The sequence below is a fragment of the Myodes glareolus genome, chromosome 10 (assembly GCF_982192425.1).
Source record: "Myodes glareolus chromosome 10, mMyoGla1.1, whole genome shotgun sequence".
NCBI classification, from domain to species: Eukaryota; Metazoa; Chordata; class Mammalia; order Rodentia; family Cricetidae; genus Myodes; species Myodes glareolus.
In genome coordinates this window covers 68,936,123-68,959,913 of record NC_142035.1, presented here as the reverse complement: position 1 = coordinate 68,959,913, position 23,791 = coordinate 68,936,123, and the positions used below count along the sequence as shown (strand labels likewise).

At 37.9% G+C, this 23,791-nt stretch overlaps 1 protein-coding gene across 3 annotated transcripts in view; it reads right to left on the bottom strand.

Annotated features, from left to right (window-relative positions):
- Window positions 1–207: 207 nt before the first annotated feature.
- Bbox1 (gamma-butyrobetaine hydroxylase 1) overlaps window positions 208–23,791 on the bottom strand; it is a 56,110-nt gene continuing 32,526 nt past the window's right edge. For all 3 annotated transcript variants that reach the window (XM_048443712.3, XM_085696748.2, XM_087911336.1), the window contains 4 exons: window positions 21,321–21,426; window positions 15,671–15,867; window positions 13,330–13,496; window positions 208–864 (listed from right to left, as the gene is read on the bottom strand). In XM_048443712.3, the coding sequence (XP_048299669.3) occupies window positions 704–864; window positions 13,330–13,496; window positions 15,671–15,867; window positions 21,321–21,426 (631 nt within the window). In that variant the 3' untranslated portion in view covers window positions 208–703. The remainder of the gene's footprint in view (window positions 865–13,329; window positions 13,497–15,670; window positions 15,868–21,320; window positions 21,427–23,791) is intronic.

Sequence of the window (23,791 nt, the reverse complement as noted above, 5' to 3'; positions counted from 1 at the left end):
ACAGACTTGGATTTATTTTCATAACTTAAGTATTACGAACCCTGTTAGGACTATCAAGTGAGTGAGAGCTCTGTAAGCATGGACAACAAAATCCTGCAAAATGAGTGAATTAAATAGATCTTTGAAAGTCTGAAGACTTTTCAAGCATGCTAGAGATCATGGTATGCAGTCAGAAAAAATGAGACCATGCAGGTAACTCATCAGGAACCTGTTTTAAGACCTTTTATTTCAAACACAAGCTTTATTTATATATATATTTATTAGTCAGAAAGATTTGCTTGATACAAAACTATCTGCAGATGTTCTGCTGACACTTGTGAAAGCAAAGGAAATTAGAATACACACGCCACAGAAGGAATGCCTTAAGACAGCTCCCTATCATGACATCTAACGAGTTGACATTGAATAGGATTACAAGGAAGAATACTATGAAGAGAGAAGTTACAGGTTCAGATTTAAAGAAATTAATATGTAAATGATGTTGATAATGATATGAGAATAGCAAGTAACATTCAGTTATTAAACTTGCACTAAAATTTAAGGGCAGGAAATTCATTTCCCAATTTTTTGTTTTTGGTTTTGTTTTTCGAGACAGAGTTTCTATATAGCTTTGGAGCCTGTCCTGGAACTAGCTCTTGTAGATCAGCCTGGCCTCGAACTCACAGAGATCCACTTGCCTCTATGTGTGCCATCATCGCCCAGCTCAGTTCCCATTCTTGACCTTCTGTCTTAGAATACGAAGCCTTGACATCACTACATCCCAGTCAGCATAAGCTCCCTCCATATGACGGGATATCTCAGTTCCTGCCTCATAGCTGTGACGTCCATGGAGCAAGCGCCAGTTGTCAAAGATAATCACGTCACCTAATTGGGAGAAAATTTCAACATGAATGATTTGTTCTTCAATGAGTTACAAACGTAGGAATTATTACTTACAAGATAGAAATTATGCCTTTTGTTGCAAATTTCAAAATCTCCATGTTCATATCTGTTGTTATCATGGTGACTATAATTAATAAGAATGTATTGTATTCATTAAGAAAGCAAACAGGAAGCACTATATGAGATGCCACCATTACTGAGCTCATACCAAGAAAGAAAATGTTTCTTTTGTAAATAAAACTTATATTCTTATTCCTAATTAACTTTGTTATTGGGAAAATTTGTACACGTAGATAATTAATCTCCCTCCACTTTCTCATATCTCCTTCAGATTACCACTGCTGACCCCCATCACATCCAGTTCCTTTCCTAGATTCTTGTCTTTTGATTTTTTTAGTGACCCCTTTAATTTTTCCAAGGCCACCTGTATGATTATTGGGTTAAAACTATCCATTGGAGCTTGCTAGGATCAACTGTGGTTACACAATCATAGACAGTGATTTCCCATATACACTATGACATTTAAGCTTCATAGCTTGATAGGCTGTCATGGATATGGTTACATAAAAGATTTTTCTCTGTGTAAAACTTTTGCATTGTTTTACTTTTGAAAACATCAATAACAGGCATTTTCCCCAGTTTAAGAGCTCCAAGTAACCATATGGACAGTGCTGTGGGATGGTCATTCTGTATGGTGTGAATATTAGCCCCCATCATTGATTGATAAATAAAATTGCTCTGGCCTATGGTAAGGCAAGATAGAGCCAAGTAGGAAATCCAAGAAAAGATACAGGAGAAGGGCAAAGTCTGGGAGACATCAGACTTTGCACTGAGGAAGCAAGACATGTAGAAAATAAGGTAACAAGTCACAAACTACGTGGCAAAGCATATAATAAGAAATGTATGTTAATTTAAATATAGGAGCTAGCTAATAATATGCCTGAGTCATTGGCCAAACATTTATAAGAGATATTAAATCTCTGAGTGGTTATTTTGGAACTGGCCGGCTCAAGAGAAACCTCCAATTACAAATGATAACCAATGTGGGGGTTGAACTCACAACCCTGAGATTAAGAGTCTCATGTTCTGACCGCGGGCCAGGTTAGGCGGTGAGTGCAAAGGGGCTGGAGTCCCTTTGTTCCAAAAGCCGGCCTGCAGCAAGCCAAGACTGCAGGCAGGGGCACCTCTGACCAGCGAGGGGCTCTGTTCCTGTGGAGGGGTAAGTGTATTGTTCCTGACCGCCACACAAGGCCGGTTAGGGAACACACAATACTCCCACCACCCTTATCTCCCTGACTACTCCAAAGGGGCAGCTTCCCCAGCTAATCCCTCTCTCCTGCAACGCCATCCCAGCTTTCTGCCTGGAACCCATACCCTCCCCTCTCCTTTTTTCGGGGCTTAAATTCCTCCATCTCAGCCGGGGTGGGCACCGCGGGCCAGGTTTGGCGGTGAGTGCAAAGGGGCTGGAGTCCCTTTGTTCCAAAAGCCGGCCTGCAGCAAGCCAAGACTGCAGGCAGGGGCACCTCTGACCAGCGAGGGGCTCTGTTCCTGTGGAGGGGTAAGTGTATTGTTCCTGATCGCCACACAAGGCCGGTTAGGGAACACACAATACTCCCGCCACCCTTATCTCCCTGACTACTCCAAAGGGGCAGCTTCCCCAGCTAATCCCTCTCTCCTGCAACGCCATCCCAGCTTTCTGCCTGGAACCCATACCCTCCCCTCTCCTTTTTTCGGGGCTTAAATTCCTCCATCTCAGCCGGGGTGGGCACCGCGGGACGTACAGGCGGTGAGTGCAAAGGGACGGAAATCCCTTTGTTCTAAAGCCTGCCTGCAGCAACCTAAGGCTGCAGGCAAAGTGATTCCTGGATAGCAAGGGGCATTAATCCAGTAGCAAAAGACCCAGCGGAGGGAAGAGCCATTGGAGAGCATCTGAAGGAAGAGATGGGCAGGCGCCAAGGCAAGAATTCCTCCAACAATCTGAAAAACAACACGAAAACACCAGATCCCAGCGATCTTATGACAGAAGGACTTGAACACCCTATACCGGAAGAAGTGGAAAACAGTGTCATTATAAAAGCAATAGAGTCTCTTAAACAGGGTATGAATAACTCACTTAAAGAAATAGAAGAGAAATATAACAAAAAGATGGAAGAAATGAGTAAAGAAATGGAAGACAAATATAACAAAAAGTTTGAAGAAATAAGTAAATTCGTAAATGATACCCTGGGAAACCAAGAAAAAATAATCAAACAGGTAATGGAATCAGTTCAAGAATTGAAAACTGAAATGGAGGCAGTGAAGAAAACACAAAGCGAGGACCGGCTGGATATGGAAAATCTAGGTAAACAAACAGAGACTTCAGGAACAAGCATAACCAATAGAATACAAGAGATAGAAGAACGAATCTCAGATTATGAAGACACCATAGAGAAAATAAATGCCCTGACCAAAGAAAACAGCAAATCCAACAAATTCTCATCACAAAACATTCAGGAAATATGGGACATAATAAAAAAACCAAATCTAAGAATAATAGGAGTAGAAGAAGGAGAAGAATTGCAGTCCAAAGGTCCAGAAAATATATTCAACAAAATTATAGAAGAAAACTTTCCCATCCTAAAGAGTGATATTCCTATGAAGGTGCAAGAAGCATACAGAACACCGAATAGACTGGATCAGAAAAAAACATCCCCTCGCCATATAATAATCAAAACACAAAGCATTCAGATTAAAGAAAGGATATTAAGAGCTGCAAAGGAAAAAGGTCAAGTAACCTATAAAGGTAAACCTATCAGACTTACACCAGACTTCTCTATAGAAACCATGAAAGCCAGAAGGTCCTGGATAGAGGTACTGCAGAAACTAAGGGACCATGGATGCAAGCCCAGATTAATATACCCAGCCAAGCTTTCATTCACTATCAACGGAGAAAACAAAATATTCCAGGATAAAAACAAATTTAAACAATACGTAACTACTAATCCAGCCTTACAGAGAATATTAGAAGGAAAATTACATCCCAAGGAATCCAACATTGCCAACACTGACTACAATAACTCAGACATCTAGCGACCCTTCACTAGCACAACCCAAAGAAGGAAAACACATACACTCTACTACCTAAAAAAAAAAAAAATGACTCGAGTCAACAACCACTGGTCATTAATATCTCTTAATATCAATGGACTCAATTCACCTATAAAGAGGCACAGACTTAGAGATTGGATACGAAAACAGGATCCAACATTCTGCTGTTTACAAGAAACACACCTCAACCACAAAGACAGACACCTACTCAGAGTAAAGGGTTGGGAAAAGGTTTTCCAAGCAAATGGACCTAAGAAACAAGCGGGTGTGGCCATTCTAATATCTAACAAAATCGACTTCAAACTAAAATCAATCAGAAGAGATGGAGATGGACATTTCATACTCATAACAGGAACAACTCATCAGGAAGAAGTCTCAATCCTGAATATCTATGCCCCTAATATAAAGGCACCCACTTACATAAAACAAACTCTTCTAGAACTCAAGGCAGTCATCAAACCACACACACTAATAGTAGGAGACTTCAACACTCCTCTCTCACCAATGGACAGGTCAATCACACAGAAACCAAACAGAGAATTAAGAGATTTATTGGAGGTATTGAATCAAATGGACTTAACAGACATCTATAGAACACTCCACCCAAATAGGAAAGAATATACCTTCTTCTCTGCAGTTCATGGAACCTTCTCGAAGATTGACCACATACTCGGTAACAAAGCAAACTTCCACAGATACAAAAAAATATTAGTAACCACATGTGTCTTGTCAGATCACCATGGATTAAAATTAGAATTCAACAACAATGCTAACCCCAGGAAGTCAACAAACTCATGGAAGTTGAACAGTCAACTACTAAATCACCCCTGGGTCAAGGACGAAATTAAGAAAGAAATTAAAGACTTCCTTGAATTTAATGAAAACAAAGACACAACATACTCAAACCTATGGGACACTATGAAAGCAGTGCTAAGAGGAAAGTTCATAGCAATAGGTGCCCAAATAAAGAAAACGGAGAAAGCACACATTGGAGACCTAACAGCACACTTGGAAGCTCTAGAAAAAAAAGAAGCTGATTCACCCAGGAGGAGTAGAAGACTGGAAATAATCAAACTGAGGGCTGAAATCAACAAAATAGAAACAGAGAAAACAATCCAAAGAATCAATGAATCAAAAAGCTGGTTCTTGGAGAAAATCAACAAGATTGACAAACCCCTATCCAAACTAATCAAACGGCAGAGAGAGAACGTGCAAATTAATAGGATCAGAAATGAAAAGGGGGACATAACCACAGACACAGAGGAAATTCAGAGAATCATTAGATCTTACTACGAAAGTTTATATGCCACAAAGTTGGAAAATGTAAAAGAAATGGACATTTTTTTAGATAAGTACCATATACCAAAGTTGAACCAAGAACAGGTGAACAATCTAAATAGACCTGTTAGTCGCGAAGAATTAGAAGCTGTTATCAAAAATCTCCCTACCAAAAAAAGCCCAGGACCAGATGGTTTCAATGCAGAATTCTACCAGAACTTCCAGGAAGAGCTAATACCTATACTCCTTGACGTATTCCACAATATAGAAACAGAAGAGTCATTGCCTAACTCCTTTTATGAAGCTACAGTTACTCTAATACCAAAACCACACAAAGACACAACCAAGAAAGAGAATTACAGGCCAATCTCACTCATGAACATTGACGCGAAAATTCTCAATAAAATACTGGCAAACCGTATCCAAGAGCACATTAGAAAAATTATCCATTATGATCAAGTCGGCTTCATTCCAGAGATGCAGGGCTGGTTCAACATTCGCAAATCTATCAATGTAATCCATCATATAAATAAACTGAAAGAAAAAAACCATATGATCATCTCACTAGATGCTGAAAAAGCATTTGACAAAATTCAACACCCATTTATGATAAAGGTGTTGGAGAGACTGGGGATACAAGGATCATACCTAAATATAATAAAAGCAATATACAGCAAGCCGACAGCTAACATCAAACTGAATGGAGAGAAACTCAAAGCCTTTCCACTAAAATCAGGAACGCGACAAGGCTGTCCACTCTCTCCATACCTCTTCAATATAGTGCTTGAAGTTCTAGCAATAGCAATAAGACAACATAAGGAGATCAAGGGGATTCAAATTGGAAAGGATGAAGTCAAACTTTCGTTATTTGCTGACGATATGATAGTTTACATAAGTGACCCCAAAAACTCTATCAAAGAACTCCTACAGCTGATAAACACCTTTAGTAACGTGGCAGGATACAAGATCAACTCCAAAAAATCAGTGGCCTTCCTATACACAAAGGATAAAGAAGCAGAGAGGGAAATCAGAGAAACATCACCTTTCATGATAGCCACAAATAGCATAAAATATCTTGGGGTTACTCTAACCAAGGAAGTGAAAGACCTATTTGACAAAAACTTTAAGTCTTTGAAGAAAGAAATTGAGGAGGATACCAGAAAATGGAAAGACCTCCCCTGCTCTTGGATTGGGAGAATCAACATAGTAAAAATGGCAATTCTACCAAAAGCAATCTATAGATTCAATGCAATCCCCATCAAAATCCCATCAAACTTCTTCACAGACCTTGAGAGAACAATAATCAAGTTTATATGGCAAAACAAAAAACCCAGGATAGCCAAAACAATCTTATACAATAAAGGAACTTCAGGAGGCATTACCATCCCTGACTTCAAACTCTATTATAGAGCTACAGTATTGAAAACAGCTTGGTATTGGCATAAGAACAGAGAAATCGACCTTTGGAATCGAATAGAAGACCCGGATATTAACCCACAAACCTATGAGCACCTAATTTTTGACAAGGGAGCTAAAGGTATACAATGGAAGAAGGAAAGCATCTTTAACAAATGGTGCTGGCATAACTGGATGTCAACCTGTAAAAAAATGAAAGTAGATCCATATCTATCACCATGCACAAAAATCAAGTCCAAATGGATTAAAGACATCAACATTAATCCGTCCACTCTGAACCTGATAGAAGAGAAAGTGGGAAGTAGTCTACAAGATATAGGCACAGGAGTCCTCTTCCTAAGTAGGACCCCAGCAGCACAGACAATAAGAGAAACAATGAATAAATGGGATCTACTGAAACTGAGAAGCTTCTGTAAAGCAAAGGACACTGTCAGTAAGACAAAAAGGCTGCCTTCTGACTGGGAGAAGATCTTCACCAACCCCTCATCAGACAAAGGTCTGATCTCCAGAATATACAAAGAACTCAAGAAACTAGGCACTAAAACTCTAATTAACCCAATTAAAAAATGGGGTACTGATCTGAACAGAGAATTCACAACAGATGAACTTCGAATGGCCAGAAGACACTTAAGGTCATGCTCAACCTCCTTAGCGATCAGGGAAATGCAAATCAAAACCACTTTGAGATACCATCTTACACCTGTCAGAATAGCTAAAGTTAAAAACACCAATGATAGCCTATGCTGGAGGGGATGTGGAATGAGGGGAACACTCATCCATTGTTGGTGGGAATGCAAACTTGTGCAGCCACTTTGGAAATCAGTGTGGCGGTTTCTCAGGAAACTGGGAGTCAACCTCCCTCAGGACCCAGCAATTCCTCTCTTGGGAATATACCCTAGAGATGCCCAAACATACTACAAAAGCGTTTGTTCAACTATGTTCATAGCAGCACTATTTGTAATAGCCAGAACCTGGAAACAGCCTAGGTGCCCCTCAATAGAAGAATGGTTAAAAAAGGTGTGGAACATATACACATTAGAGTTTTACTCAGCGGTAAAAAATAATGACATCTTGAATTTTGCATGCAAATGGATGGACATAGAAAACGCTTTACTGAGTGAGGTAAGCCAGACCCAAAAAGAGGAACACGGTATGTATTCACTCATAAGTGGATTCTAACCATAATTAAAGGTCTTTGAGCCTATTATTCGTGATCCTAGAGAAGCTAAATAAGAAGACGAACCTGATGAAGATTATTTACCTATCCGCCAGGAGGTAGGAAATAGTCAAGAGTCCCAGGTAACCTTGGGTGCATGGGGGGGGGGTGGTGGGAGGGTTGTTGAAAGGGGAGAGGGTTAGAGAGAAGGGAGTAGGGGAGGAATGGAGAAAGCTCGGTTGACCGGGATGGGGGGAAGGGAGGAAAGATGAATGTGGGACCAGGGAAGAATATATTTCAACTAAGGGAGTCATATTAGAGTTTACAGGAAACTTGATTATATATGGGATCCCAGGTCCAAGGAGAGATCCCCAGATTGTTCTCTGGACAGAGGAGGGGGTGCCTGAACCAGCCTTGGCCCGTGACCATACTGATGAATATTTTGCTTATCACCATAGATCCCTCACCTGGCGTTGGATGACGATACAGATGGAGGCCCGCGTTGGAGCACCGAACTGAGCCCCCCAAGTTCCAAACGAGGAGCAAAAGGAGGAAGAAAATGACGAAGGACTGCGAGGGATACTATCACCCACTGATACAAGGGGTCGGATCTAATGAGAGTTTACCAAGGCCAGATGGACCGTGACTGAAAGAGCATGTGATCCAACCAGATTCTCTGAATGTGGTTGGATTTTCTGAATGTGGCTGGCCTGCAGTCTTTCCGAGAAGCCATTGACAATGACACTGGGACTGGTTTCCTCTGCATATACTGGATTTTTGGGATCCAGTCTGTTTGGATGCTCACCTTCCTGGACCTGGAGTGAGGGGGGAGGAACTTGGACTTCCCACAGGGCAGGAGACCCTGACTTCCCTTGGGGACAAAGAGGGAGGAGGAGAGGGAGGGGGGGAGTGGGAGGGCGTTGGGAGGAGGGGCGTAAATGGAAACTTTTTATAATTTAATAAAATTACTAAAAGAAAAAAAAAAAAAAAAGAGTCTCATGTTCTACCAACTGAGCTAACCAGTAGAGCTACCCACCTACAAAGGGCGTCTCAATGTGATGCTTTCGAATTCCCATAGGATCTGAGAAAGCTTTAAATAAGAAGAAAAGGCTCCTTTAAGAGTTTCTGCAAGATAGTGAGCTCTTGAACAGCTAGTATGTTAAACTAAGTAAAAAAAAATGACAGCCACAGTGCAAGTATCAACATTCTATAGTTCTAGGAAAAGTTTAATACAGTTCTTGGTCATGAACCTCCGATTGGGTTGTGAGTTTTAGGCTAAATTTTTATGACCCGAGAAGTAGGCCAATTTAGCCACCAAAGCTGTGGGCAGAAGTATATGCAGCTTAGCAGTTTAAAGGTTTGCTCACGTGGTTAAAAAAAAAAGTATAAAAGTGACACAGTAAAAGAGGTCCAGATTAAAAAAAAAAACCCCTCTGAATAGGTTCCAATGTGTTTTACAATGTGTGTAGGCTTAAGAAAGAAATAAAAGGGTATCAACAGTTAGAGAAATAAAGAACTAGGTAAAAATCATATAATAAAGTCTTTAAAGAGAGAAATAAACAATAAAAAAGTCACATAGAGATGGAAAGTACACAGGGAGCCTGGGTACTGCATATTATTGTGTTGATTTTGAATTTTTTTATGGCTGATGGGCAAGATATAGCTGTTGGGAGACATGGAATTGAAAGAGAGGCTGATAAAATATACCAACCTTAATAGTTTAAAAATGCCTTAACTTTAGAAGAGAAATCAGAAAATATATTTGTAAAATGGAACTTAAAATATGTGTTGCCTTGGAGAAGCAGGTTTGTTTTTGTTTCCACAGGAAACAAGAGGCTATGGATTTGTTCCAGGTTAAGATGGGCCAGATTTAATCAACCGAAACCTCCTGAATATTGACAGGTGATATCTATCAACAAAGGTTATAATTGGTCTTCTCAGGACTTGGCCATTATCTCAAATTTTCTCAGGGTCTACATAAGATTACCAGTGCCCCTAGTCAGCAGGAGGTAGTCTAGAGAACTATGTCCAAATTCCTCAAATATTGTTTATAAATGTTTGTTTTCATTTAAAAGGGTTTAGTTATAAAGGTTAATATTCATAGTCAATCTATTTCTAAAAAATGGGGGATATGATATAGAAATGACGGGGAAAAGGGTACATTATTAAGGTATAAAGGGGATAGATTATTGAGTTTACATTAATCTAAAAACAACTGTTAATATCAAAATACTTTACATTGGTATGGATTTGGGGTTATTGATACAAATTTAAGGTCAATTTTGTTATATTGTATCTGTATTTCTATTCTTGTTTAAGGCATTATATTTATATAGTTCATTTAAAATGTAATACATAATTAAAAATACATATCAATGGTCATCTATAATAGTCAAACTTATAGCCATATTAGTTAGGGTTTTTTTATTTTAGGTATACAAAGATCTATTTCAATTAGGTAAGTGATCTTCAAACACTTCAAAGATGTACAAAAATGACATTTTAATTTAAAAACATTTAAAAATGTTTTAAGAACGTAGACTTTTCTCAACAGTGTGACACGTCTGCTCTTGACAATATCAATTACTTCAAAGAGGATGTTGGGCATCAAAAAAACTTGTTATGGAATTTGCCTTCAATGTGACAAGGCTAGCCATTTGGGCAAGAGACTGCTTTTGTCTGGACTACTTAACAGTAGGTTGTACAAACTGGACATACAGGACCCAAAGGAAAATGACCACTAAAATTTACTAAAACAAGGCAGGATGGTCCTTCAGGTTCCTACTTTACAGAAGAAACTTACAGACATTCTGCAGGACACAGAAGAAAGAAACTGATGAGCTTTGTCAATATAGGTGGAATAGTTCTTCAAATTTCCTGCTTCACTGAAAAGTCTGCTGGATGCTCTAGGCCTTTAGGTTGAAGATGGATGCCCCAGTGTTAGAAAAGAACTTTGGGTGACTGTTCAGGCATCCAGATATCTCTGTCATTTTTAAAGTTTTGGAAGTTGCTTCCAATGCCCTTTTACTCTGGTAATATTATATCCCTCTGAGGTTTTTGATAGAGTTGAAGACTAGATAGTTATAATTGTAGTTTTCCTTAGTTATGATAAAATATTGATCTAAAACTTTAGATTCACAAAGACAGGATTGATGATAGAGTATTTTCTTTAATTTTGCCAAACACAAATATACTGGCTAGTTATATAGCAATTGATTCTTGCTTGATAATTCTTTTGTTATATATAATTTACCTTGTTAAAATGAGAAATTTTTGATTAGACAGAAAGGGTGAAATTCTGTGGAATGGTCTTTCTGTATGTTGTGTATATGTGTTGTTCTTATTGGTTGATAAATAAAGATGTTTCAATCTGTAGCAAGGCAGGATAGAGTCAGGCAGGAAATCCGAACAGAGATACAGGAGGTGAAGGGCAGATGCTGTCTGAAGATGCCAGTCAGCTGCTGAAGAAGCAAGGCATGTAGAAAATGAGGTAACAAGCCATGAATCATGTAACAAAGCACAGATAAGGAATATGGGTTAAATGTTAGAGATAGCTAGTAATAAACCTGAGTCATTGGCTAAGGGTTTATAAGTAATATTATGCCTCTGAGTGGTTATTCAGTAACTGGTAGGTGGGAGAAAAACCTCTGATTATAGGATAGTGAAGTTTTTGGTTGATACACTAAATTCTTTATATTTTGTGTACATTTTTTTTTAAAAAAGGAAATACTGGAAAGAAGGCAATATTTCATCTCTTCATATAAGAAAAAACTCAAATTGAGAAATTTACCCAAAGCTACTCTGCTACTAAGTGGTGAAGCTTGGATTCCAATTCCTATTATTATTTTTCCCTTTATTTTTCCCATGATATTTCTGTTTTATATGGTGTCACTCCTAAAATCAGTCTGCTTTGACTGTATGCCAAAGACTTTATTGAGTAATCTAGTTCGATTTATTTGCTTTATTATGTCAAAGAATGTTTCTAAAAACAACTCAAGTAGGTGTGGTGTGTGTGTATGCCTGTAGTCCCATCTACTTAGAAGAAAGAGGTAGGAGTATTGCTGAAGTCTAGCTCAGGAACTAAAGATGAAGTTATGATACAGCAAGAAGGGTGCGGTAGGGAGTTTGTATATGCGTATGTGGGGCAGTTTGGGGGCTGAAGAGATGACTCATCAGTGGAGAGTATTGTTCTTCTAGAGGATGCTTTCAGCCCCCACATCTTTCCTCACAACTGTCTGTAACTCTACTCCCAGAAGATTCTATGTCTTTTTCTGGACTCTCTGAACATTGTATGTGTACAGTGCACAGAAATTCATTCAGGCAAATACCTTTACATGTAAAAAAACAGAAATAAATAAAATCTCAAAAAATTAAAGCAACAAAAAGAATGTTCAAATTGGCGAAACTAACAACTAAGAAATTATGCCTTTTATTGCAAATAGCATGTAGATGTTCATGTTCAGAAATGTTGTTCAACATGGTAACTATAATCAATAAGGATATACTGCAATCACTACGAAGGCAGATCTTACTTGCTCCCTTCATGAAATTGATAGATATATAAAATAACATGTTACTAATTAACTCAATTTAGCCACTCCATAATATATACATATCTCAAAATATATACATAATAACATTTGCAATTTTATTGTCAATTGAAGAAAATGAATAACAAGAAAAAATGGCTCAAGTTTTCTGACATTTTAATCAGTAGAGATTGTCTAGAAAAAGTATCCATGTTTCCTAATTTGTTTCAAGTCACTGAAACAGGCCGAGTCTTGGTTGAGTTTAGTGTTGCTATATTTGCGAGTAAGTTTTTATCAATAAACATTACTCATGAATTTTGGAGTGGGAATTATAAAGATAATTTTGTTTAGCAAGGCAGAGGAATTTAAAATAAACTTCATTTGTACTCTACATTTTTCACTGTCTTGAGAGGAAGTGATACCTTTTCAGTACTGTGTGTGATGTTCATGTTGCAACTTCTATACCATTTTCTAGAATCTAACTTGTGTTCATTATCCTTTAATTACATATATATAATTAAATATATATAATGCATCAATAAATATATATATTTATATATGTAATATATATAAATATATATAATACAGCATTTGGTGTTAGGGAAGAAAGCATTTTTTCTTGGATTTGAGTCACGGTGGCTTTAATAAAATATGGAAAATAACACAGATGGCAAGAGTTTTCAAAAAGCTTATTTGAAAGGTGACTATCAGGACAGCAAACGCAAAACAGCCTTAATATTAGACATAGTCTTCATCTGGCTTCTCTTTGAAGTGTCTTTAGTTTGGAGGCTCTTAAATTTCATGTGCTAGGATTTCCATGAGAGCTTGCAAAAAAGATTATTTTTTAAGTCTGGGGAGGAGAAGGGAGGTGCAGTCAACAGCCTAGGCATGGAAGTGGCAAGATTCTTCTATTTAGGCCACTTAGTTCCTCATTAATAGTTTGCTGTAATACCAGTCTGGATGCCATTTTTCTCCACTCACCTGGATTCATCTTGAAGGTGTACTTGTATTCCTTGCTGTTCATCAGGTCCACAAACTCTTTCAGAGCAGAGTAGAAAGGCTGAACTTTTTCGATGGGGACATCGAAGACTGTATCTCTGACTGCATTGTTGAAGTTGATGCGAATCACTTGGCCTTTATCATCCAACCTGTTTTGTTTATTAGGCAAAAAGAACATCTAATAAGGGTCAATTTTTCTTAGGAGATATATCTAAAATACAGTACACATAAAAATACACAAATTAAACATAATGGGGTGATGAGATGTGTACATATATGTATATTATATGTTTAGATATGTGTATAATAATTTAGACATAATTTAGATATATGTACAATGTTTAGATTATTGTACCGTTTTTTTATCATGTTAAAATTCCAAGTAGCATTTTTAAAAGTAGTGTTTGAATTTAATAGTCACGTTATAACTAGGACTCTTGAGTTGCTGGGGGCAGCAGCACAAGCTTGTCCGAAGTCTGAGGCATGGGTATCTCAAAGTCAACACAATTTAAGCTGTATAGAGACACCATATCTTCAAAGGTGAAGATTTCTCATCTTACAGTCACTAAAGAACACCTTAGATTCATTTTTATCTAAATGAATGAAGAACACCTTAGATTCATTTTTATCTAAAATTTGTTCCCGAAACTTATCTTTTCTCCATATTTTCCATCCAAAATCTCCAGAAAATCATCTATTTCTACCCATAAAATGTATGTTCAGCAGTTTGCTGAAATTGTCAAGAAAGTTTGACAATGTAAGTGTCATCCCTAGAAAGTCTGTAGAGATACAGACACCCTTTATCATGAACTTGGCTTTCCTTTGCTTTTGGAGCATTCTGCTTTGTTTTTAAACTTTGATTACAATTTGTCTGAAAAATTTCACCCCACTCTTAATCTAAGTTCTAGGATCAGGGATCTTTGTTTTCTCCCCCACCCCCCGGTGCATTCCAAATACTAAGTAATTCCTTGGTTCCAGTAAACTCTTTATTACTAAATGATTGAATTGTGTGTGTGTGTGTGTGTGTGTGTGTGTGTGTGAGAGAGAGAGAGAGAGAGAGAGAGAGAGAGAGAGAGAGAGAGAGAGAGAACTGAGGAATTTGATATCTACTAGATGGCTTTATTTCTATGCTATTTTTGTTATGTTTTCTGAAATAATATAGGTCAATTCTAAAGTGTACCCCTTTCCAGTTTTGACTGAGATATAATTAAATACATGACATCCTAAAAACACAACACACAATGCAATTTTCAAATGAACAGTTAAAACAGTGTCCTATTTATGTTTGAGAAAATCATAATTAAATCATGTTAAAAGAAAAAAAATAGGGTGGGGGAGATAGCCCAGATGGTACAGTGCTTTCTGCATAAGTGTGAGGCTCCGAGAGACCCCGTCTCAAAATATAAGGTGAAGAACTATTGAGAGAGATCCTCTAGCCTTCACATGCACATTTGCATATATGTATCTATACACACAGGTACATACATACATACATATATATGTATATACATACATGTATAGAGAGAATTTATTGAGTATATATAAAAAATCAAATAGAAATCAAAGTATCATAATTAAAAATGAAGAACCAACACTGTTGAGGAAAATAAGATGTTTCTCAGCATGTATCCACACTGAAGCTAAAAAGGAATAATATAAAATCGTCTATGTAGGACATAACTATGATCTCTGATGACTTAGCACTTTCTGAGGGGTTTTTCATTCTTAGTCCATGTGCCTAAAATGAGAGAGATTATTCTCCAGAAAATGCACATGGGATCCATGGCCAAGCAGCACTTGCAAGCCCCTGTTATGTCATCCTGGTGATTGTCTCATGGATAGACTTAGACAAGCCTGGGTAGGGAATCATCCAGATGTGCCGCAATGTTTGAAAAACAAATGCTACCCTTGTGCTGTGGTTGTTAGCACGAAGGATGATGAAAATCTTGGAGCTTGTGAGGGTTATCTTTGAAAATGAAGCCAAAACAAGATGACAAAGCTAAGAATAAAAAAAAAAATGACAATTTCTGGTCGACAGGACTTCTATGTATTCTCTGTTATATTCCTTCACTTCCAGCTTACAGCTTTCCAACAGCTATAATCACATGGACAAGGCAGAACTTATACTTAAAAATGAAGTGTGTATGAATTATGAGTTATCAAAAAATATAATATTGATTGAGAACAAATTTCATGCCATTTGGTAACGTTTTTTAATGGCATTTTTTTGTCTTTTTTCTTCTAGAAGCATATTAAACCAAAGCTGTGGAGTCAATCAAAGCTTTCTGGATTTCAACTTCAGAGAATTTCTAAGACTACTCACTCTATAATCTTGTGCTTAGATTGCACAGAGAAGTCACAGTAATCCACTCCAATGTCTGTAAAATCCACAAAAGTGGAGGACAGAATGTGGAATGCCTGAGGATTCTTCTCCTTGAGCTTTCGGCACACATTAAATCCATCTACAACTTCAGAATCACCGCCTGTGACTGTTTGCTTTATACAGTGCAGAAGCTGAACCTGTAAGTTGAAATGGAAATATAGTTAAAAATAATGGCATTCACTTTTAAAACTACTATGTTAAATATTCAAAAAGATACAAATAGAAAAAAAAACCCAACAAGCTTAAAAGCATCGATTCTCTGGTGTCAGTATTGAAAGGAAGGAATTAGGGATGAAAAAGTTGCTTCCGATATTGTGGTATAATTCAAGCCTGCTGCAATTGAAGACGCGGGCATAGAAATAAAGTTCCCAGATCACACACATACCAGTTGCAGGCAGGGAGCACAGCATGCTGCTGCAGGCGGGAAGGCAACAGCAGAGGCAGGTTTGAGTTGGGCAGAGGACAATGGGAAAGGCTTGAGTTACATAAAAATGAGAACGTAAATAGGTGACTGTGCCGGTAGAGCTGAAAAAAATACAGCTTACTGAATAACAAAAAGACTGGCTGCAGCAGAATGTTGTAATGGGTGGAGTAGGCCAGACTGGAAAGATATCTGAGGTTTCGTCACTCACAGTCTTCAATGTTAGATGAAAGATTCTTGTACTTCCTGTTGTGCATAAGGGACATTGACTCTGGAGGTAACGTGGACCGAACTGAAAAGTAATACGGCAGTCTGGTGGTGTCACACGGACACACTGATTTTAAGATGGGAATGGGCTAGGCCATAGCTACTTGAGACTCTAATGAGACAGGTCAGACTTGAAGATATAATGACAATGAAGTAGGCTGTGACTTTGGGAGGGAGGAAAAACACAAGAAACACTGGAAGTAGTAACCCAAATGGAGAGAAGTTTTAATTTGACTTTGTTTTAATAGAACTGGGTGAACATATTACAATCTGAAAATCAAAGCAGAAAAGCTAAAAGGACTGCTTTGTGAACAGAGGTTTCATGGATTTTGTGATTCCTTTTGGTAGGTGGTTAGATTGCTGGTTCTGAGTACCTAAAAATCAGGTTTAAAGCCCGCTTTTCTGCTTGAAAGAAATACCGGCATTCTGTTGGACAAACTTCATTTTTACTAATTTTAATCATTTTAAATTATTGATTTCTTAGAGAATGAGAGAATAAAACATGATCAGATATCCATATGTGGGTGGATATTAGAGTTAGTGAGAAAAATATTCATTTCACTTGGTTTTCTCCACAGATGGTTGAGAACAGTGGTCATCAAGGCTTTCTGCAGTGATGGACATGTTCTTCTTTGTAATAAAGTCAGCACCAGTTCCACATGACCATATAAACTCTAAATATAATTATTATGGCTAAAGGTTTTAATTTAAAATTGTATTTGATATTTATTTCTTGCACATGTCTGTATATAGTGTGTGTGTGTATGTGTGTGTGTGCATGGTTGCATACATGTGGGTACATATGTGTGTGATATATGTGAGCATGTGTGCAGAAGCAAGATCTAGCATCAGGGGTTTCCACATTGTCCTCCACTTTATTCACGGAGGCAACGTTTTTCAGTTGAACGAAGGGCTTGACAATAAGGCGAGCTAGCAGAGTAGGTTGAGCAGGGGTCCCTTGTGTATGTTTTATAAGTGCCGAAATTCCAGGAGGGCTGCAATGTGGGGATCCAAATTCCGGTCCTCACACACCCCTGGCAGGTGTTTTATCCACTGAGTCACAGGGGTCCTTGCAGTTTTTATGATTTGGTGCACAAGTTGCTTTCAAATGGTAATTGTGGCATGTACATTACTTTTATAAGAGTACTTAGAATTTTATTAATTTATCTTAATTTTGCAGATGGAGTGATTGAAATATAGGTGTCAAAGTTTCTTAACTAAAAACTCAGTTAATATGTGATAAAAGATGGTATTCAAATTTTGGTCATTTGCCACATTATAGAGCTCTCAGAAATTCAGTCTTACAGGGTGGCAGCGGCGCACACCTTTAATCCTAGCACTTGAAGGCAGAGGCAAGAGGATCTTGTGGGTTTGAGGCCAGTCTGGCTACACAGAGCAACCCTGTCTCAAAAAAAAAATCAATAAAAAAATCCAATCTTAGGTACAAAAGAAGTTAATAATACCAGTGTTGGAAGATAACTTAAGCAATTTAATACCTACTCACTCTTTAAATGGAGGAAAATTTTAACCTTGAAAAATATGTGCATTAACTGATCAAACCATTTTAGAAAAGTCATCTAAGAAGGCCAAGGAGAGATCAGGCAACACGTTTAAATAAAGGAGAAATAGTCATGTCAGCTGCAAGTCTACAGAGTTCCAAAAGACACAACAAGAACACAGCTTTGTCCTCAGGAGAATCACAGCAGTTAATTTTTTTTGAATTTTGCCATAATGACCCACTGATTCAAATGTTAGTTTTAAAAAGGTCAGTTGATATCTTTTACATATGACTAGGCCAAATAATATCTCCTTTTATGCATTACATTTTAATACAATCTTATAAAAGAAAATAGATTATGAAGCCTGACAACATTTTAACCACTAATCCCAAAACTAAATATACTCCTGTCATGTGTAAAACCCAATTTTATATCACATAAATCATTCAGAATAAAAAATTCCTTTCTAAATATTTCCTTATGGAAGCATGTGACTTTTGGCCCAGAGAAAAAAGTGAGCAAAGCCACATCTGTGTATCATTTAAGATATGTTTCCTCATCCTGATCAAGCTGAACCCTCGCTAGGAAACTCATTTTCCAGATCATTTAAGACACACTGAAAAGGACATTTACCTTTTCTATTTGTTAAAGAAAATATCAAACTTTACTATTAAAATTTCTGCATAATTCAAAGTGGAAGCTGCACCATAAGACAGACAGACAATGTTTATTTATTTGTTAGAATAACAACATGTCAGGGTTCATTATTTAAAGACCATGGGAAGTCATTGGCTTTGGATGCTTACTTTGCCCTGTCACACTTGGCTTCTCTAGACATCTCTCATGCCTCTACTTGTGTACAAGTTGCTTTAAGTTTTGAGATACAAAGAAGTTCAAGGTCCAGTTACTGTCCTTGCAGAGTTTTGTAAAATACGACAGTGTGTACAGATAACCTATCACATCATATCCTAAGGAAATCAGTAACTCCAGTTTGGCATCATACTGGTGTGTTAAAAACCTAGACCGAGATGTACGTTCAAGTCCAGGTTCCTTATTTACTAGTGGTCATCCTAGAAAAGCCTTCTGCTTTATGTCCTCATCCAACACTGCAGGGCTTGAGCAAGCTTGTCAACCCTAAAGAACTTCTAAGAGAGTTCATGCAAAGAAACTGAAACACTGAGAAAGCTTAAAATACTGTATTATGCTTCACGTATATTTAGGAATCCATTTAATCATTTTTTCTCAGGATTTCAGTTTTAACATAGATTCAGACTTAAATTCAGAAAGAACAAAAAACAATTTAGAAGTTCAAGTAGGACTTTTAGCTTTTCAGCTCCATTTTGTTAGTCGTTCTACATCTGATGTCTCCAAGCAATCGTTAGTAGGCTGAATGTGTTGATTGGTTTGGTGTTGCTGGGCCACGTTCAGTATAAGCCTCACTGTTTCTCTCCTTCTCCAACTCCCATCCATAAAGGTGATCAGAGGAGTCATCTCTCTGTCATCATTTGGTTCACAGAAACCATGTGGTGTTTTACAATCAGTAGAATAATTTAAAACATATGAAGCCAAATACGAGACCAGCTTAGCTAACTAATTCTGGCAAGAACAATGCGTAAGCAGCGGGGCACAGAGAAAACACGTTCAGTTAAGATGATGACCAAAAGGAATTCATTTTGACTTTTTTTTTTCTGCCCATTGGTTCTTAATTGACTTGAAAGTTGCCCAACTTCTTATCTACTTCTGGAGATATAGATTTATAGGCGGTTGTTTCAGTTCAGATCAATTTAGCTAAAAACTGAGTGCAACACTCTCTTTAGTCTCCCGACCATCTGCTTTTTGGTTTCAGAAAACAATGATTTTGTAAAAATGTATTTGACTTGAAAGATGGTGGTTTGTAAAGATAAAGAGAGAAAGTGTGCAATCAGGAGTCTCCTGGGAAAACTGCTTTGTGCGATACATCTTCTTTGGCAGGGAAGCTTGGGGTGGGATAGGAGAGGGCTTCCAATACTATCATAGTTATTCTGATCCTTATGCTGATATCCCTTTACAATTCAGTTTTGCAGCTTTTCATGTGAGCATCCCATTTTCTTATCCCCTCAGGCTGGGCTAGCCTCATTAATTGCTTAGAACAACAGAACATCACCGAAGAGACCTTATGCTGATTCCTGGCCGAGGTCCCAAGAACTCACACACTCTTTGGCTTCCCCACGGAAAATGTTGCCAGCTGCCGTCAGAGACAGCCTAGGCTAGCCTGTTGGAAGATGATAGACTGGAGGGAACAGAGACAAACCATCTCAGCATCATCTGAAGTGAGCTCTTTCCTAGCCAACGTAGCAGCTGACAAGAGCCAGATGACTGAAAACAATAACCTCTTAGCTGTACACAGCCCAAACGGTAAAAATGCATAGGCTTAGTACCTAGCTGTTTATTTTAATAATAACAAGCGTTCATTACTATTCTTTGTCACTATCAGGGATTGAATACAGAGCCTCATGGATGCTGGTCCAGCACATTTACTGCTGAGCTACATCTTCCTTCCCCCCAGCAGTTATTTTGGTAAATTTTTCATTTCACATGTACTGTTCATCAGTTCAACCTTGTGTTTGTATGATGCGTGCGTGTGATATGAAGGTGTATTCATGCCCGTGTGTGCAGGATGCCAAGTCGTCTTCCTCTATTGATTGCTCTTTTAAGCTATTGAATTGGGTAAAGTCTCTCTCTCTCTCTCTCTCTCTCTCTCTCTCTCTCTTTCTTTTAAAGGTCAACATTGGTATCTTCCTCAATTACTCTCCACCTTATTTTAGGGATAGGGCCTATCACTGAATCTGGAGCTCACCAATCAGTTACACTATCTGTCCAACATGTCTGAGAGCTGGGATTACAGACACGTATACATAATGACACCTTTTTACCTGGGTGACAGGCATCTGAATGCCGAACCTTATGTTTGTGCGGCAAACACTTTTATCAACTGAACCCGCTCACAAAACCCTAACTGGGAAAGTGTTTAATTCATTTGCTGATATAAATGACAGGTTTGTGACTTCGCACTGTGTTTCCACATTTCATTCTCCCTTAACTCTCGTGGGGGTGATATATGTGCAGACACATTTCGAGATATATTGTTGTCTTCAAGTCTGTTTTGGCAAAGCCAAATGCTCCGATAATTATTTCCAAGTAGAAATAAAGAACTGATTTTTAAAAAGATGAGTGAAAATGTCCCTTTCCCTTTACATAGGGAGGCTGTTTAGGACTTAGGAATCTGTTGGTGAGTTCAGACTGGGTTTCAGAAAAGGCAACACATATTAGACAAATGCAGTGGTGAGGTGTATCATCTCGAGAGTGCAGAAGAACTTTTTTCCTTGGCCTGGCTAGTGGAAAATACGTTGAAGTTTCACCTTACCCCCGGTGGATAGTGGAGGGCTGGGTAGTCAGTGTGGAAGCTGAGCTTCCCAGTTGTATAAGCCACATTGTTGGCGTCAATCTTGTCCTGCACTTGCCAAGTGTGTCTGCAAAATACAAGAAACATGTGTTTTAAATGGCTGACACGAAGCCAGAGGAAATGTGTTACAATGCATTTGCTCTAAGAGGGGAAATGGAAACTTTCCATTTTATGAAATAATTAACATAATGACAAGGGCCAGAAAAGGGAGTTTAACTTTTCTTTTTCTTAAGTGACTCTTTCAGAACCACCATTTCTGTATGTCCCCTGCCAAGACACAAAAGAACAATGCACATAGTCGTCTCTCCTATAGGATTGGTAGAGAGGTGTATATGGGACTAAGAGTCATTTTTTTAAAAAGTGTAACCCATATCATTTGCTACAGAAAATTTATACAATATAAAGCAAACATTTTTAAGCTGAACAGATTCATGACACTTAGTACATTTAAATGGTAGCATCATTACTGAGCATAGCTAGTCTAAGGACATTTGGTCACTCGTAGCTAAAACCATGTTGTGGTTTGGATGAGAATGTCTCCCATAGGCACAGATATCAGAATACCTGGTCCCCTGTTGGTGGTACTCTTTTGGAGGTTTATGAGGTGTGGTCTCATGGAAGAAATTATGTGACTGGGGTAGACTTTGACAGCTTAAGACCTCACTCTATACTTGCAGTTTTCTCTAAACTCTCAGCTTTCTGTTCCTGCCACCATGCCTGCTAAGGCTGCCACAGTGGATTATTACCCCTCTAGAACTGTAAATCCAAATAAACCCTTCCTTCTACAAGTTGCTTTGGTTGTGGTGTTTTACTACAGCAGTAGAAAAGTAACAGTTAAAAGCTCTTATCTAGTGTGCAGTTTCTTCTTATTCTGTGCTCCTCTATATCCTGGAGAAATACCGACCTTCTCCCTGTCTTTATGTGTTACCTATTTTGAATATTTAATACACGTGGGATTGTACAGTGATTGTCCTTATGTGCCCGACTCTTTTCACTCTGTACAATGTTATCAAGACTCATCCATTGTGTTAAAGCACATCTTATCACATCACTTCCATTTATAGCTGATAACACTATACTGTGTTCTGCGGGTGGCTGAATCATCTATTGTTTGTGTGGAGAGAACACATTGTGCTTATCTGTTTTTCTCTGGTGTGTCCATTTGGGCTGCTTCTACTTTTTGGTGTTGCAAGATTGCTGGTCTGGACATATGCATACATGTACTTATTTGAGCACCTGTTTCTAGATTTTAAAATATATCTCTAAGAGTACAATGAAAGGTTTTGTATTGTGTTATTTGAGGAATGGCCAAACTATTTTCTATAACAACTGCAGCATCTAATTCTGACTAGCAAGGTTTGGGGTTTTCAAGTCACTCTCACCCACACCTATACTTTCTAGTATCTGGGTTTATAACCATTGTTATCATAGTTTATCCAGTTAATGTTGTGTTATTATGGTTTTGATTTGTATCTTCCTAATGACTAATTATATCGAGTATCTCATGATGTTCTTGCTGGGCATTTATGTGTCTTTGTAGAATTATATATCCAAGTTACTTATTTTTAGATTGAGTTACTTTTTTGTTGAATAATGCTAGTTTATTATATAACTAGAACTATTGTTGTGAATCTGCTTTGCAAAAACTTTCATGTATTTTGTGGTTTTTCCCATTTTCTTTTAACTTTTAAGAAGGTTTATTTATATTATGTAAATATATGAATTCTTGAGTATGAACACCATATGCATGTTTTGCCTTCAGGGTTAGAAGTGGACATCAGGTCCCCCGGAACTTGAGTTCCAGGTGGTTGAGAACCTCTTGATGTGAGTTCTGGGAACTGAGTCAGGCTCCTTGGCAAGAGTTTCCAGTATTCTTAACTACTGTGCTGTCTCTCCAGTTCCATGTGAATGACTGTCTTTTGATGTTCATAGGTTTTTAATTTTTTTTGAAATCCAATCTATTCATCTTTTCTGTGTTGGGCAGCATACTTTTGGTATAGTAGCTACAAACCCATTATCCAAGTCACAATTATTAAAATTTACCTGATTGTTCTTCTAAGAATTTTATTGATTTATAGCTTATTTTGTTAGTTTGTTGATCCATTTCAGCCAATTTTTTTTAAACAGGGGTCTGAGGTAGATGATGAAATTTCATTTCCTTGCCAGTAGATACCAGCTGTCTAAGAACAATTTACAGAAGACACACTTATTTCTACACTGAATGCTCTTGATATCTCTGTTGAGAGTCAGTTGGCCACAAGGAACAGGCTTTTTTCTGAACTCAATAACTCATTTGCTGTATTTGTCTATCCTTATGCCAGTAGTACCCTATCCTTAGTGACTAACACAAATGAGTTTAGTCTACATGTAGTCCTTTGAAATTTATGTCAACTGGTTTTTCAATTTATAAAATAGAAATGTACTATTGGTGG